Source organism: Leptodactylus fuscus, assembly GCF_031893055.1.
Source record: "Leptodactylus fuscus isolate aLepFus1 chromosome 2 unlocalized genomic scaffold, aLepFus1.hap2 SUPER_2_unloc_3, whole genome shotgun sequence".
Lineage (NCBI taxonomy): Eukaryota > Metazoa > Chordata > Amphibia > Anura > Leptodactylidae > Leptodactylus > Leptodactylus fuscus.
Genome location: NW_027439804.1, coordinates 251981 through 266853, shown reverse-complemented (window position 1 = coordinate 266853; position 14873 = coordinate 251981). Strand labels below are relative to the sequence as shown.

General features: G+C 47.5%; 1 protein-coding gene across 2 annotated transcripts in view; it reads right to left on the bottom strand.

Moving 5' to 3' along the window:
* Window positions 1–302: 302 nt before the first annotated feature.
* The window catches only part of LOC142186338 (uncharacterized), a 252710-nt gene continuing 238139 nt past the window's right edge, over window positions 303–14873 (bottom strand). For both annotated transcript variants that reach the window (XM_075261165.1, XM_075261166.1), the window contains one exon: window positions 303–2719. In XM_075261165.1, coding sequence (XP_075117266.1) covers window positions 1587–2719 — 1133 coding nt within the window. In that variant the 3' untranslated portion in view covers window positions 303–1586. The remainder of the gene's footprint in view (window positions 2720–14873) is intronic.

Genomic DNA, 14873 nt, shown 5'->3' with positions numbered 1-14873 from the left:
ACCAACAGTACTAACCACTGAGTCACCAATAGTACTGGCCACTGAGTCACCAACAGTGCCGACCACTGAGCCACCAACATAGCCGACTGCTGAGTCACCAACAGAGCCAACCGCTGAGCTACCAACAGTAACAACCACTGAGCCACCAACAGAGCCAACTGCTGAGCCACCAACAGTAACAACCATGGAGCCACCAACAGAGCCAACTGCTGAGCCACCAACAGTAACAACCACTGAGCCACCAACAGAGCCATCCACTGAGCCACCAACAATGCCAACTGCTGAGCCATCAACAGTGCGGACCGCCATGGATGGACCTTCTGGGGACATATCATAAGCCTAATTAATACTTTCTTCTTGCAGACGATTAGCCTGTCCTCTTTTATACTGCTGTTGGGAGACAACTGTTAGGTTCTATACTTATCCAGTACAGGGAACTGACAGCTAAAATACATAAGCCTCTCTAGTAAAGAAAGGAAGGGCCTCTCAGATGAGACATGAGGAGAAAATCCATGTTTGGACACCAAGGAGCTTTTTGATGTCCTTTGACTGCTACGTCCACCATAGTCTCCTCCCTTAGTCAGACCTCACCTGCTCCGGAGACACTTTCTTATTGGTCAGCAAGCACCACAAGGGTTGTGTTTCCCGTTTCTTATTGTCTGCTCACTATACAATGCAATGATTAAATGCTATGACTAAGAGACCACATGACAGGTCTCGAAACGCGTAGGCTTGTCGTCTATCTTTCTGGATCCATGTTGTAAGACTTTTTAAATTAATATGAAGTAAAAGTTCTATTTTAATTTGTATCTATATTGGAGTGTGCTGGATGTTGTTATATCTTTTTCATGTGTAATTACCCCTGCGGTCGGGTTTTTTTCCTTGCACCTCTCTTCATATATGCCGTCCATGATGATTTGAAGATTTTTTTCATGAGTTGAGCGAAGAAAATATTTCTTGTTAATGTCCATAGCTATTGTCCGTTACATGAGTTTAACCACGGACACTGCTGAATCATCAATAATCCGTTATCATTTCCATTCGCTTCAATGGGATTTTATCTTGTGTCCGTTTACACCCAAATCCGTCACCAAGTCCGTTTTTTTCCAACAGACAAATAAACCTCCGTGCAGGACTTTTGTGTTCCTTTAAAAAAACTGATTCTTGATGAATGGCGAGTGTCTGTTATTGTTTTAACATTGAAGTCCACGGGCAACGACCTTATAAAGGACAGTCACTGAGAGCCGTCCGCCATCACTTACTGTCCGTTATTTTCTGCACATGCTCAGAAAGCAGATACAAAAAAAAAAAAAAAAAACTGGACAAAATAAAAAAAACCCGACACTGATGTTTAAAAAACCCCACAAACTCATTAACATCAGTCAATATCGGTTAATGTCGCTCATAATAGGTGTCCGGTTTATTATTTAACAGACACTTTCATATCAGAACAACAGTAGTGTGAACCCGGCTTAAGAATCATTCAAAGAAAAAGAAAAAAAAATGTCTTGTTCTAACAGTTTCCACATTCTGAACTAGAATACGGTTTATGCGAATGGTAAAATGTGATTTGCGCACACAAAACATCACAAGGTTTTCTCTCCTGTGTGAATTCGCTGATGATCCCGAAGTTTGGTTTTAGTAATAAAGCTTTTGCCACACTCTGAACATGAATGTGGCTTCTCTCCTGTGTGAATTCTCTCGTGTGTAATAAGATTTGACTTATTTGTAAAGCATTTCCCACATTCTGAACATGAATATGGCTTCTCTCCTGTGTGGCTTCTCTCATGTTTAACAAGACTTGACTTATCTGTAAAGCACTTCCCACATAAGGAGCATGCATATGGTTTCTCTCCTGTGTGAATTCTCTCATGTATGACAAGGGTTGATTTTTCTGTGAAGCGCTTCCCACATAGTGAGCATGAATATGGCTTCTCTCCTGTGTGAATTCTCTGATGATGCTTGAGCCTGGCTTTAGTATTGAAACTCTTCCCACATTCTGAACATAAAAATGGTTTCTCCCAGGTGTGGCTTCTCTGATGATCCTGGAGTTTAACTTCAGTAAAAAAACATTTGCCACACTCAGAACATGAAAAGGGCTTAGCTCGTGTGTGAATTTTCTCATGTTTAACAAGATTTGATCTATCTGTAAAGCATCTTCCGCATTCTGAACAGGGATATGGCTTCTCTCCTGTGTGAATTTGTTGATGTTTAACAAGAACTGTTCTCCGAGCAAAACACTTCCCACACTGGAAACATGAATATGGCTTCTCTCCTGTGTGAATTCTCTCATGTGTAACAAGGTTTGATTTAAGGGTAAAACATTTCCCGCACTCAGCACATGAATACGGTCTCTCACCCGTGTGAATTCTCTCATGTTTCACAAGATCTGATTTCAGTGAAAAACATTTCCCGCATTCTGAACATGCGAATGGCCTCTCCCCTGTGTGAATTCGTGTGTGTGAAAAGAGCCCCGAACTTTTAGAAAACTCTTTCCCACATTCCCCACATTGATACTTTTTCCCCCCTTTCTGGCCGGAACTTGTGGACACGATGTGTGATTGGTCCGAAGGTTTCTTATATGACGACTCGGTACTGAGATGGCCTGGAACGACGTTACTACAGTTTTTTCCTGAGGAGCACTGCATCACATCTTCATTTTTCACTTTGTAATTCGCAGCTACTTTCATGTTTCCTTCAGACTTCTTAAAGGGATTTCCTGTTAGAAAAATAATAAAGCAACAGATTCAGAATTGATTAGATGAATAAAGATCATGCGATTGTCCAGGACTCACAGCTGACCGGATTCCAAGCCCTGCCTGTCTCTGAACACTCCTGTGTGATTCCATATCTCAGTGACAACCCACAACCTTGTGTGAACTGGAGCTTGTTCTGCCTGCACATTACAAGTATCTACAATCTCATCATGGCGGCACAAGATGCACGTCTCAGCTAGGACAAGGAGTGTAGAGCAGAACGGCATCAAAGTCACCAGATCTCGGGCTACAGAGCAACGCAAAGATATAATGTAATAGACCAAGAACTCCGGCAGATATCGTGAGAAAGCGGGCCCCGAGGAAACCCGTCTACCTACAGGAATTAGATAGGAGGACCTCAAGGAGACTACTCCAGAAGTCAGGATCCAGAACTACGAGATTCTAGCAGAGAGCTGACTGCTGATATTAAAGGAGATATTCACATAGTACAGAGTTGTCAGGAGACCTGGTGTGTTGTCAGACAGCTTCTCAATTCGAAGGAGCAAAGCTCAATACGTGGAGAGGGAAACTCATTTCTTTAATAAGATATAGTACAAAGTTTTTCAATTCACTTATACTATTCATTTATGAGAAGAACCTAGAACTGGAGGACGGACAGTCACAGCAGAAGGTGCTCAAAGGTGACGAGGAGAGAGCGTGAAGAAAGAGGAAGGACAGAGAGAAGAGAGAGCGTGAAGAAAGAGGAAGGACAGAGAGAGAGAGCGTGAAGAAAGAGGAAGGACAGAGAGAAGAAATAGCGCAAAGAAAGAGGAAGGACAGAGAGAAGAGAGAGCGCGAAGAAAGAGGAAGGACAGAGAGAGAGAGCGTGAAGAAAGAGGAAGGACAGAGAGAGAGAGCGTGAAGAAAGAGGAAGGACAGAGAGAAGAAGTAGCGCAAAGAAAGAGGAAGGACAGAGAGAAGAGAGAGCGCGAAGAAAGAGGAAGGACAGAGAGAGAGAGCGTGAAGAAAGAGGAAGGACAGAGAGAAGAGAGAGCGTGAAAAAAGAGGAAGGACAGAGAAAAGAGAGAGCGCGAAGAAAGAGGAAGGACAGAGAGAGAGAGCGTGAAGAAAGAGGAAGGACAGAGAGAGAGAGCGTGAAGAAAGAGGAAGGACAGAGAGAAGAAATAGCGCAAAGAAAGAGGAAGGACAGAGAGAAGAGAGAGCGCGAAGAAAGAGGAAGGACAGAGAGAGAGAGCGTGAAGAAAGAGGAAGGACAGAGAGAGAGAGAGCGTGAAGAAAGAGGAAGGACAGAGAGAAGAAGTAGCGCAAAGAAAGAGGAAGGACAGAGAGAAGAGAGAGCGCGAAGAAAGAGGAAGGACAGAGAGAGAGAGCGTGAAGAAAGAGGAAGGACAGAGAGAGAGAGCGTGAAGAAAGAGGAAGGACAGAGAGAAGAGAGAGCGTGAAAAAAGAGGAAGGACAGAGAAAAGAGAGAGCGCGAAGAAAGAGGAAGGACAGAGAGAGAGAGCGTGAAGAAAGAGGAAGGACAGAGAGAGAGAGCGTGAAGAAAGAGGAAGGACAGAGAGAAGAGAGAGCGTGAAAAAAGAGGAAGGACAGAGAAAAGAGAGAGCGCGAAGAAAGAGGAAGGACAGAGAGAAGAGAGAGCGTGAAGAAAGAGGAAAGACAGACAGAAGAGAGAGCGTGAAGAAAGAGGAAGGACAGAGAGAGAGAGCGTGAAGAAAGAGGAAGGACAGAGAGAAGAGAGAGCGCGAAGAAAGAGGAAGGACAGAGAGAAGAGATAGCGCAAAGAAAGAGGAAGGACAGAGAGAAGAGAGAGCGCGAAGAAAGAGGAAGGACAGAGAGAGAGAGCGTGAAGAAAGAGGAAGGACAGAGAGAGAGCGTGAAGAAAGAGGAAGGACAGAGAGAAGAGAGAGCGTGAAAAAAGAGGAAGGACAGAGAAAAGAGAGAGCGCGAAGAAAGAGGAAGGACAGAGAGAAGAGAGAGCGTGAAGAAAGAGGAAGGACAGAGAGAAGAGAGAGCGTGAAGAAAGAGGAAGGACAGAGAAAAGAGAGAGCGCGAAGAAAGAGGAAGGACAAAGAGAAGAGAGAGCGCGAAGAAAGGAAGGACCGAGAGAAGAGAGAGCGTGAAGAAAGAGGAAGGACAGAGAGAAGAGAGAGCGTGAAGAAAGAGGAAGGACAGAGAAAAGAGAGAGCGCGAAGAAAGGAAGGACCGAGAGAAGAGAGAGCGCGAAGAAAGAGGAAGGACAGAGAGAAGAGAGAGCGCGAAGAAAGAGGAAGGACAGAGAGAAGAGAGAGCGCGAAGAAAGAGGAAGGACAGAGAGAAGAGAGAGCGTGAAGAAAGAGGAAGGACAGAGAGAAGAGAGACAGCGAAGAAAGAGGAAGGACAGAGAAGAGAGAGCACGAAGAAAGAGGAAGGACAGAGAGAAGAGAGAGCGCAAAGAAAGAGGAAGGACAGAGAGAAGAGAGATCGCGAAGAAAGAGGAAGGACAGAGAGAGAGAGCGTGAAGAAAGAGGAAGGACAGAGAGAGAGAGCGTGAAGAAAGAGGAAGGACAGAGAGAAGAGAGAGCGTGAAAAAAGAGGAAGGACAGAGAAAAGAGAGAGCGCGAAGAAAGAGGAAGGACAGAGAGAAGAGAGAGCGTGAAGAAAGAGGAAGGACAGAGAGAAGAGAGAGCGTGAAGAAAGAGGAAGGACAGAGAAAAGAGAGAGCGCGAAGAAAGAGGAAGGACAGAGAGAAGAGAGAGCGCGAAGAAAGGAAGGACCGAGAGAAGAGAGAGCGTGAAGAAAGAGGAAGGACAGAGAGAAGAGAGAGCGTGAAGAAAGAGGAAGGACAGAGAAAAGAGAGAGCGCGAAGAAAGGAAGGACCGAGAGAAGAGAGAGCGTGAAGAAAGAGGAAGGACAGAGAGAAGAGAGAGCGTGAAGAAAGAGGAAGGACAGAGAAAAGAGAGAGCGCGAAGAAAGAGGAAGGACAGAGAGAAGAGAGAGCGCGAAGAAAGAGGAAGGACAGAGAGAAGAGAGAGCGCGAAGAAAGAGGAAGGACAGAGAGAAGAGAGAGCGCGAAGAAAGAGGAAGGACAGAGAGAAGAGAGACAGCGAAGAAAGAGGAAGGACAGAGAAGAGAGAGCACGAAGAAAGAGGAAGGACAGAGAGAAGAGAGAGCGCGAAGAAAGAGGAAGGACAGAGAGAAGAGAGAGCGCGAAGAAAGAGGAAGGACAGAGAGAGAGAGCGTGAAGAAAGAGGAAGGACAGAGAGAGAGAGCGTGAAGAAAGAGGAAGGACAGAGAGAAGAGAGAGCGTGAAAAAAGAGGAAGGACAGAGAAAAGAGAGAGCGCGAAGAAAGAGGAAGGACAGAGAGAAGAGAGAGCATGAAGAAAGAGGAAGGACAGAGAGAAGAGAGAGCGTGAAGAAAGAGGAAGGACAGAGAAAAGAGAGAGCGCGAAGAAAGAGGAAGGACAGAGAAAAGAGAGAGCGCGAAGAAAGGAAGGACCGAGAGAAGAGAGAGCGTGAAGAAAGAGGAAGGACAGAGAGAAGAGAGAGCGTGAAGAAAGAGGAAGGACAGAGAAAAGAGAGAGCGCGAAGAAAGGAAGGACCGAGAGAAGAGAGAGCGTGAAGAAAGAGGAAGGACAGAGAGAAGAGAGAGCGTGAAGAAAGAGGAAGGACAGAGAGAAGAGAGAGCGCGAAGAAAGAGGAAGGACAGAGAGAAGAGAGAGCGCGAAGAAAGAGGAAGGACAGAGAGAAGAGAGAGCGCGAAGAAAGAGGAAGGACAGAGAGAAGAGAGAGCGCGAAGAAAGAGGAAGGACAGAGAGAAGAGAGAGCGTGAAGAAAGAGGAAGGACAGAGAGAAGAGAGACAGCGAAGAAAGAGGAAGGACAGAGAAGAGAGAGCACGAAGAAAGAGGAAGGACAGAGAGAAGAGAGAGCGCAAAGAAAGAGGAAGGACAGAGAGAAGAGAGATCGCGAAGAAAGAGGAAGGACAGAGAGAGAGAGCGTGAAGAAAGAGGAAGGACAGAGAGAGAGAGCGTGAAGAAAGAGGAAGGACAGAGAGAAGAGAGAGCGTGAAAAAAGAGGAAGGACAGAGAAAAGAGAGAGCGCGAAGAAAGAGGAAGGACAGAGAGAAGAGAGAGCGTGAAGAAAGAGGAAGGACAGAGAGAAGAGAGAGCGTGAAGAAAGAGGAAGGACAGAGAAAAGAGAGAGAGCGCGAAAGAAAGAGAAGGACAGAGAGAAGAGAGAGCGCGAAGAAAGGAAGGACCGAGAGAAGAGAGAGCGTTGAGAAAGAGGAAGGACAGAGAGAAGAGAGACAGCGAAGAAAGAGGCAGGACAGAGAGAAGAGAGAGCGTGAAGAAAGAGGAAGGACAGAGAAAAGAGAGAGCGCGAAGAAAGGAAGGACCGAGAGAAGAGAGAGCGCGAAGAAAGAGGAAGGACAGAGAGAAGAGAGAGCGGTGAAGAAAGAGGAAGGACAGAGAAAAGAGAGAGCGCGAAGAAAGAGGAAGGACAGAGAGAAGAGAGACAGCGAAGAAAAGAGGGCAGGACAGAGAGAAGAGAGAGCGTGAAGAAAGAGGAAGGACAGAGAAAAGAGAGAGCGCGAAGAAAGGAAGGACAGAGAGAAGAGAGAGCGCGAAGAAAGAGGAAGGACAGAGAGAAGAGAGAGCGTGAAGAAAGAGGAAGGACAGAGAAAAGAGAGAGCGCGAAGAAGAAGAGGAAGGACAGAGAGAAGAGAGACAGCGAAGAAAGAGGCAGGACAGAGAGAAGAGAGAGCGTGAAGAAAGAGGAAGGACAGAGAAAAGAGAGAGCGCGAAGAAAGGAAGGACCGAGAGAAGAGAGAGCGCGAAGAAAGAGGAAGGACAGAGAGAAGAGAGAGCGTGAGAGAAAGAGGAAGGACAGAGAAAAGAGAGAGCGCGAAGAAAGAGGAAGGACAGAGAGAAGAGAGAGCGCGAAGAAAGAGGAAGGACAGAGAGAAGAGAGAGCGCGAAGAAAGAGGAAGGACAGAGAGAAGAGAGAGCGCGAGAAAGAGGAAGGACAGAGAGAAGAGAGAGCGTGAAGAAAGAGGAAGGACAGAGAGAAGAGAGAGCGCGAAGAAAGGAAGGACCGAGAGAAGAGAGAGAGCGTGAAAGAAAGAGGAAGGACAGAGAGAAGAGAGACCAGCGAAGAAAGAGGCAGGACAGAGAGAAGAGAGAGCGTGAAGAAAGAGGAAGGACAGAGAAAAGAGAGAGCGCGAAGAAAGGAAGGACCGAGAGAAGAGAGAGCGCGAAGAAAGAGGAGGACACGAGAGAGAAGAGAGAGCGTGAAGAAAGAGGAAGGACAGAGAAAAGAGAGAGCGCGAAGAAAGAGGAAGGACAGAGAGAAGAGAGACAGCGAAGAAAGAGGCAGGACAGAGAGAAGAGAGAGCGTGAAGAAAGAGGAAGGACAGAGAAAAGAAGAGAGCGCGAAGAAAGGAAGGACCGAGAGAAGAGAGAGCGCGAAGAGAAGAGGAAGGGACAGAGAGAAGAAGAGAGCGTGAAGAAAGAGGAAGGACAGAGAAAAGAGAGAGCGCGAAGAAAGAGGAAGGACAGAGAGAAGAGAGAGCGCGAAGAAAGAGGAAGGACAGAGAGAAGAGAGAGCGCGAAGAAAGAGAAGGACAGAGAGAAGAGAGAGCGCGAAGAAAGAGGAAGGACAGAGAGAAGAGAGAGCGTGAAGAAAGAGGAAGGACAGAGAGAAGAGAGACAGCGAAGAAAGAGGAAGGACAGAGAAGAGAGAGCACGAAGAAAGAGGAAGGACAGAGAGAAGAGAGCCGCGAAGAAAGAGGAAGGACAGAGAGAAGAGAGAGCAGCGAAGAAAGAGAGAGGGACAGAGAGAGAGAGCGTGAAGAAAGAGGAAGGACAGAGAGAGAGAGCGTGAAGAAAGAGGAAGGACAGAGAGAAGAGAGAGCGTGAGAAAAAGAGGAAGGACAGAGAAAGAAGAGAGAGCGCGAAGAAAGAGGAAGGACAGAGAGAAGACAGAGAGCACTGAAGAAAAGAGGAAGGACAGAGAGAAGAGAGAGCGTGAAGAAAGAGGAAGGACAGAGAAAAGAGAGAGCGCGAAGAAAGAGGAAGGACAGAGGAAAGAGAGAGCGCGAAGAAAGGAAGGACCGAGAGAAGAGAGAGCGTGAAGAAAGAGGAAGGACAGAGAGAAGATAGAGAGCGTGAAGAAAGAGGAAGGACAGAGAAAAGAGAGAGCGCGAGAAAGGAAGGACCGAGAGAAGAGAGAGCGTGAAGAAAGAGGAAGGACAGAGAGAGAAGAGAGAGCAGTGAAGAAAGAGGAAGGACAGAGAGAAGAGAGAGCGCGAAGAAAGAGGAAGGACAGAGAGAAGAGAGAGCGCGAAGAATAGGAAGGACAGAGAGAAGAGAGAGCCGACTGAGAGAGGAGAGAGCGCGAGGACAGAGAGAGAAGAGAGAGCGCGAAGAAAGAGGAAGGACAGAGAGAAGAGAGAGCGTGAAGAAAGAGGAAGGACAGAGAGAAGAGAGACAGCGAAGAAAGAGGAAGGACAGAGAAGAGAGAGCACGAAGAAAGAGGAAGGACAGAGAGAAGAGAGCACGAAGAAAGAGTCGAAGGACAGAGAAGAGAGAGCGCGAAGAAAGAGGAAGGACAGAGAGAAGAGAGAGAGCCGCGAAGAAAAAGGAAGGACAGAGAGAAGAGAGAGCGCGAAGAAAGAGGAAGGACAGAGAGAAGAGAGAGCACGAAGAAAGAGGAAGGACAGAGAGAAGAGAGAGTACGAAGAAAGAGGAAGGACAGAGAGAAGAGAGAGCGCGAAGAAAGAGGAAGGACAGAGAGAAGAGAGAGTACGAAGAAAGAGGAAGGACAGAGAGAAGAGAGAGCGCGAAGAAAGAGGAAGGACAGAGAGAAGAGAGAGCGCGAAGAAAAAGGAAGGACAGAGAGAAGAGAGAGCGCGAAGAAAGAGGAAGGACAGAGAGAAGAGAGAGCGTGAAGACGAAAGAGGAAGGACAGAGAGAAGAGAGAGCGTGAAGAAAGAGGAAGGACAGAGAGAGAGAGAGCGTGAAGAAAGAGGAAGGACAGAGAGAGAGAGGAGCGCGAAGAAAGAGGAAGGACAGAGAGAAGAGAGAGCATGAAGAAAGTGAGGAGAGAGGAGAGAAAAAGAAAGAAAGAAAGCATTGAAACATATTAGCTATGACATACAAAGACATCCACAATCTGTCCTCTCCATACATGACCTAATCTCCTGTCCTCTCCTCAAATGTAATCTCCACAACCTGTCCTCTCCATACATGACCTAATCTGTCCTCTCCATACATGACCTAATCTCCTGTCCTCTCCTCACATGTAATCTCCACAACCTGTCCTCTCCATACATGACCTAATCTGTCCTCTCCTCACATGTAATCTCCACAACCTGTCCTCTCCATACATGACCCTAATCTCCTGATACCCCTTCACATGTAATCTCCACAACCTGTCCCTCTCCATACCATGACCTACTCTCCTGTCCTCTCCTCACATGTAATCTCCACAAACCTGTCCTCTCCATGCATGACCTAATCTCCTGATAACACCTCTTAAGGCCTCCAACTTCACAACTGTCTCCAAGACTTCTCCCGTGCACCTGCCATATTCAAAGTCACTGCTCTGGGCAACAGTGTGGTGGACTATGCCATTACAAACGCAGACATGTCCATTGAAGACTTCACAATCGCCCCTGACTCCCATCTATCAGACCACAACCAGATCCTACTATACATGAGAACCATGAACAAAACACCCACACTTGAGCCCCAACAGTCCGGCCTCTACAACCTACCAAGACATTTCAAATGGGGCCAACCACCCAGGCCATAGAATATACCAACGCAACCAACCGACCCGAAATCAAGACACTGCTCACAAACTTCCATACAAACATCTATCAGCCAAACCAACAGGGAGTCACCAGAGCTGTGAAGGATCTCAAGTACATCCTACAGACCACAGCAGAACTAGCAGGCCTGAAACCAACCAAACCAATAAGACAAACCCAACAAACAGTCCCACAAATGGTTAAACAGCGACTGCAGGACACTACACCATACCCTAAGAAGAGCCTCCAACCAAAAACACAGAGACCCCAACAACAAGGAGGTGAGGGAAGCCTACAACAACCTATGCAAGCAATACAGGGAGGCGGAGCCTGACCGGCGGCGTTGATGGCAGCTTGAGCCTGTAGCTCCGTCAACTTCATAGCCGAACACCGACCCTACAGCCTCTTTCAGCCTGAAAATGGGCAAGCAGCAACGGGAGAGAGGGGGAGACGTTCCCGGGACCCCGGTTCAGCGATCCAACGCATCCGAGCTACACAAATACTTTCGGAAGAAAGCATCTCAGTCCCCTGCTATGGCGCGCAAGATGGCGCCGGAGGCCTCCCGCACGGAAGGAGAAGCGGAAGACTCCGACATAGACAGCGCATCAGGGGCAGACTCACAAGGTACCATATCTACCTCCTTTTTCAAATCCTTCTTAAGGAAAGCCCTTGCTCAGGCAATAGCCCCTGTAATGGCAGAACTGGCAGAAATGCGTGCAGACCTCCAGCACATGGGAGGCAGAGTAGACAGACTAGAGGCTGCACACCAAGCCCTCACCCAGCATTCTAACACTGCAGTGCAGCACATATCCAACCACCACAGTCATCTCAACCGTTTACATGAGATAGGCCTGCCCGAAATCCATGCTCCTGACACATTAAGGGATGTAATGGCCGCCATCTTTAGTGATATCCTAGGCCCTGAAAGGGCTTCTTCTATACAAATTGAAAGGGTACACCGCGCTATACGGCCCAAACCAGCTGCTTCTGACCCTCCCAGGGATATAATCTGTGGACTCCTGACCACTGTGGACACCACTGCCATCTTAACAGCCGCTAGGGACAAACGGCCACTCACCTATGAAGGATCTGAAATCCAACTTTTTCAGGACATTGCCCCCTCAACACTTGCGAAACGCAGGATGCTGCGACCATTACTGGATGCATTACGTGACAAAGGCCTACCCTATGCATGGCTATTCCCTTTTGGGTTATCTGTTCTCAACCAAGGGCGTAGGATCTCCATACGCGCCCCAGAGGACTTGGACAATGCCTGGCAAACACTGGGCATTGACCCGCTCCCGATCCCTTCATGGCTAGCCCTCCCAGAGGACGTCCATGCCTGGCCTAATCTCCATGACCTAGACTCTGATGATAACCCTCGCAGGGCCAAATCTCCTAAACCGAAGAAATCCGTGGCCAGAGGCATCATAAAAGACTAAACTGTTACCTGTCTTTCATCATCGTCCTCAACGCTCCTTTTTCCAGGCCTGAACTTATCACCAATTTGGAAATTTTACTTCCAATGCTGCGCGATTAGAAGACAGTGTCCATAAGCTTACACAGACTGCTAAGTCGCCCCCCCCCTCCCCCTCCCTCTTGTGATATGTGTATTATTGGGCTCCTTCCTCTCTCCTGGGCCCCTGGGGTTCCACATCCGACCCCCACGGGCCCAGGCGGCGGAAACCCTCATCCCATACTCCTTAACCTACCCCCCCCCCTTCCCCCCCCTCCCCCCCCCTTCCCTCCACCCTCCCCCCCCCCCCTCCCCTTCATAAGGCACCCCTGCCTAATCCTGCTGTTTTTAGGGCGGTCTTAGCCCTCAGTGACCTTGATCTACATTCATCTATGGAATGGTCCTGGCTCCACTATTCCTCATATTATGGTACATACAAGAGATAATATACCAGCAGATTCAGCCTTATAAGGCCTTTAGTCCCCGGATTAGTTGTTGATAATACTATTGTTAGTCTACAATGTTGATGTTTTTGGGATTCTAACCTTCTTTCTCCACAGGTTATGCATAATTACTTGTTTATGTTTCAATATCGACACCCAGTACTATTCCTGGACTGCTCGAGGCCTCTTGTCACCAGAACTTTGTTATGTTCTTTCACAACATTTGTTTCAGAGTTCCTTATGGTTATATTATATGTCTCGGCGGCTCTCGAACCCCCCCCCCCCTTCCCCTCCCCCCCCCCTCCTTTTCCCTTGCCCCCCCCTCCCCCTTCCCTCCCCCTTTTTTCCCTTGCCCCCCCCCTCCACCCCCTCCCCATAACTAATTGTCTCAGATTATAAATATTGCCCTCTCTTATTCAGAAACATCACCTCATCTCCTAGGGTCGCTCTGTAGGCTTAAACGATCAGGAACTTACTCCGTTCATCCCGAATTTCTCCTGTCTCTGTATAGACAGGCTTGTTTTTTGAATTGTATCTGATTTTCTCTAGGCGAGTTTCAGGCTCTCTCGCCTCACTCAAACCTCCATACCTAAGTCCCCTGTTCTAGTATCTTTTCCACCTTCTCTCCATCCCTCCCTCCCCCCCCTGCCAACTCAAACTTCAACCTCAACTTCATCTCTCCTCTTCCCCCCCCCCTTTCCCCCCCCCCTTCTGATCCTCAATCTTCAATCCTCATACTTTCTTCTCCTACCCTTCTCCTCCACCTCCCCCCCCCCACTATTCTTTTCTTGTGGGGTCGAGTCTCGCGGCGGAGGTCACAGCATGTCTACTCTAACTCTCACCTCTTTCAATGTACATGGCCTCAATTCCCCTAATAAGAGGTCTCAGATTTTCACGGTTATTCGAAAACTGAACACACAAATTGTTTTCCTACAGGAAACACATTTTAAAACTGGGAAAGTCCCCCGTTTGCCCACTGGACAATTCCCCCAGAGCTATCATTCTTGCAATCCTCTTGCTGCCACGAAGGGAGTATCCATTCTCATACATCACTCTGTCCCCTTTAAATGCGAGCAAACGCATATGGATTCGGAAGGTAGATCATTATTTATTAAAGGAACCATAGCCTCAAGAAAATACACCCTTGCAAATATCTATGCCCCAAACCATCACCAGGTCCCATGGCTATTACAAACGCTGCGCAATCTAGAGCTATTCGCCGAGGGCCCTGTAATCTTAGCGGGTGACCTCAATCTAACATTAGACCCTTCCATCGACTCGTCCTCGGGATCCTCAGTTATCTCCCAAAAAGCCCTGGGAAGACTCTCCCAAGACCTGTCAGACCTAAACCTTGTAGATGTATGGAGAACCCTTAACCCCTCCACCAAAGACTACTCATTCTTCTCTAACCCGAGACAATCGTACCAACGCCTCGACTATATCTTTGTCTCCAAAAGCCTAATTCCATCCGCAACCAAATCCAACATAGAAGCAATTACAGTATCTGATCACGCTCCAGTCTGGGTCAAACTTAACTTTGCACACCTCCCAATGGGAGACTGGACCTGGCGCCTCAATGAAGCGCTATTGGACAATAGAGAGGTGACCGATACGATTAAAAAACAGTTGGATATGTATTTTAGCATAAATGCCAACCCTGACACTTGCCCCACAATAACCTGGGAAGCCCACAAGTCAGTAATCAGAGGCATTTTTATTTCTATAGCCTCAAATTTAAAGAAAAAATCCCAAGCCTCCCTAGACAGAATCCTTTCTGAAATCTCGAAGATTGAGAGACTTCGAAAGACCTCTAAAAAGACTGAGAGGACGGCAGAACTCCTCTCCCTCAGGGAACAATTGAAAGATATGATAAATGCTAGGACAGCTAAGCATTATCTACATTTCCAACACAGGATTTATGCCCATGGAGACAAGGGAGGTAAATTAATGTCATCCCTTATCAAACAAAAAAGATCCAAATGCTTTATCTCAGAAATTAAAGACCAACAAGGTCAAAAACACAAAGCCACTAGCGATATCTCTCTAGCTTTTCAAAAATTCTATTCGGCCCTGTATAACCTGACTCCTACGCGCCCCTCCCCTGAAATTCTCCAACACAAAAGAAAAATTGATGAATTCCTAGCATCTATCCACCTTCCCTCTCTTTCAGAAGAAAAGGCATCTGCTCTCTTGGACCCCATTTCCCATGAGGAGATCAGACAGGTCATGAACAGCTTTCCCAAGGGAAAGAGCCCAGGGCCTGACGGCTTTCCCCTTCAGTACTACAAAGTATTTCAACCCACACTCATTCCGCACCTATCCCTTTCTTGTAACGCTTTATTACAGGGAAAATTACTCCCGAAACAGGCCCAAGAGGCTCACATCACTATCCTCCCCAAAGAGGGGAAAGACCCCCTGGCCTGCGGAAGTTATAGACCGATTTCCTTACTGAACGTAGATTTA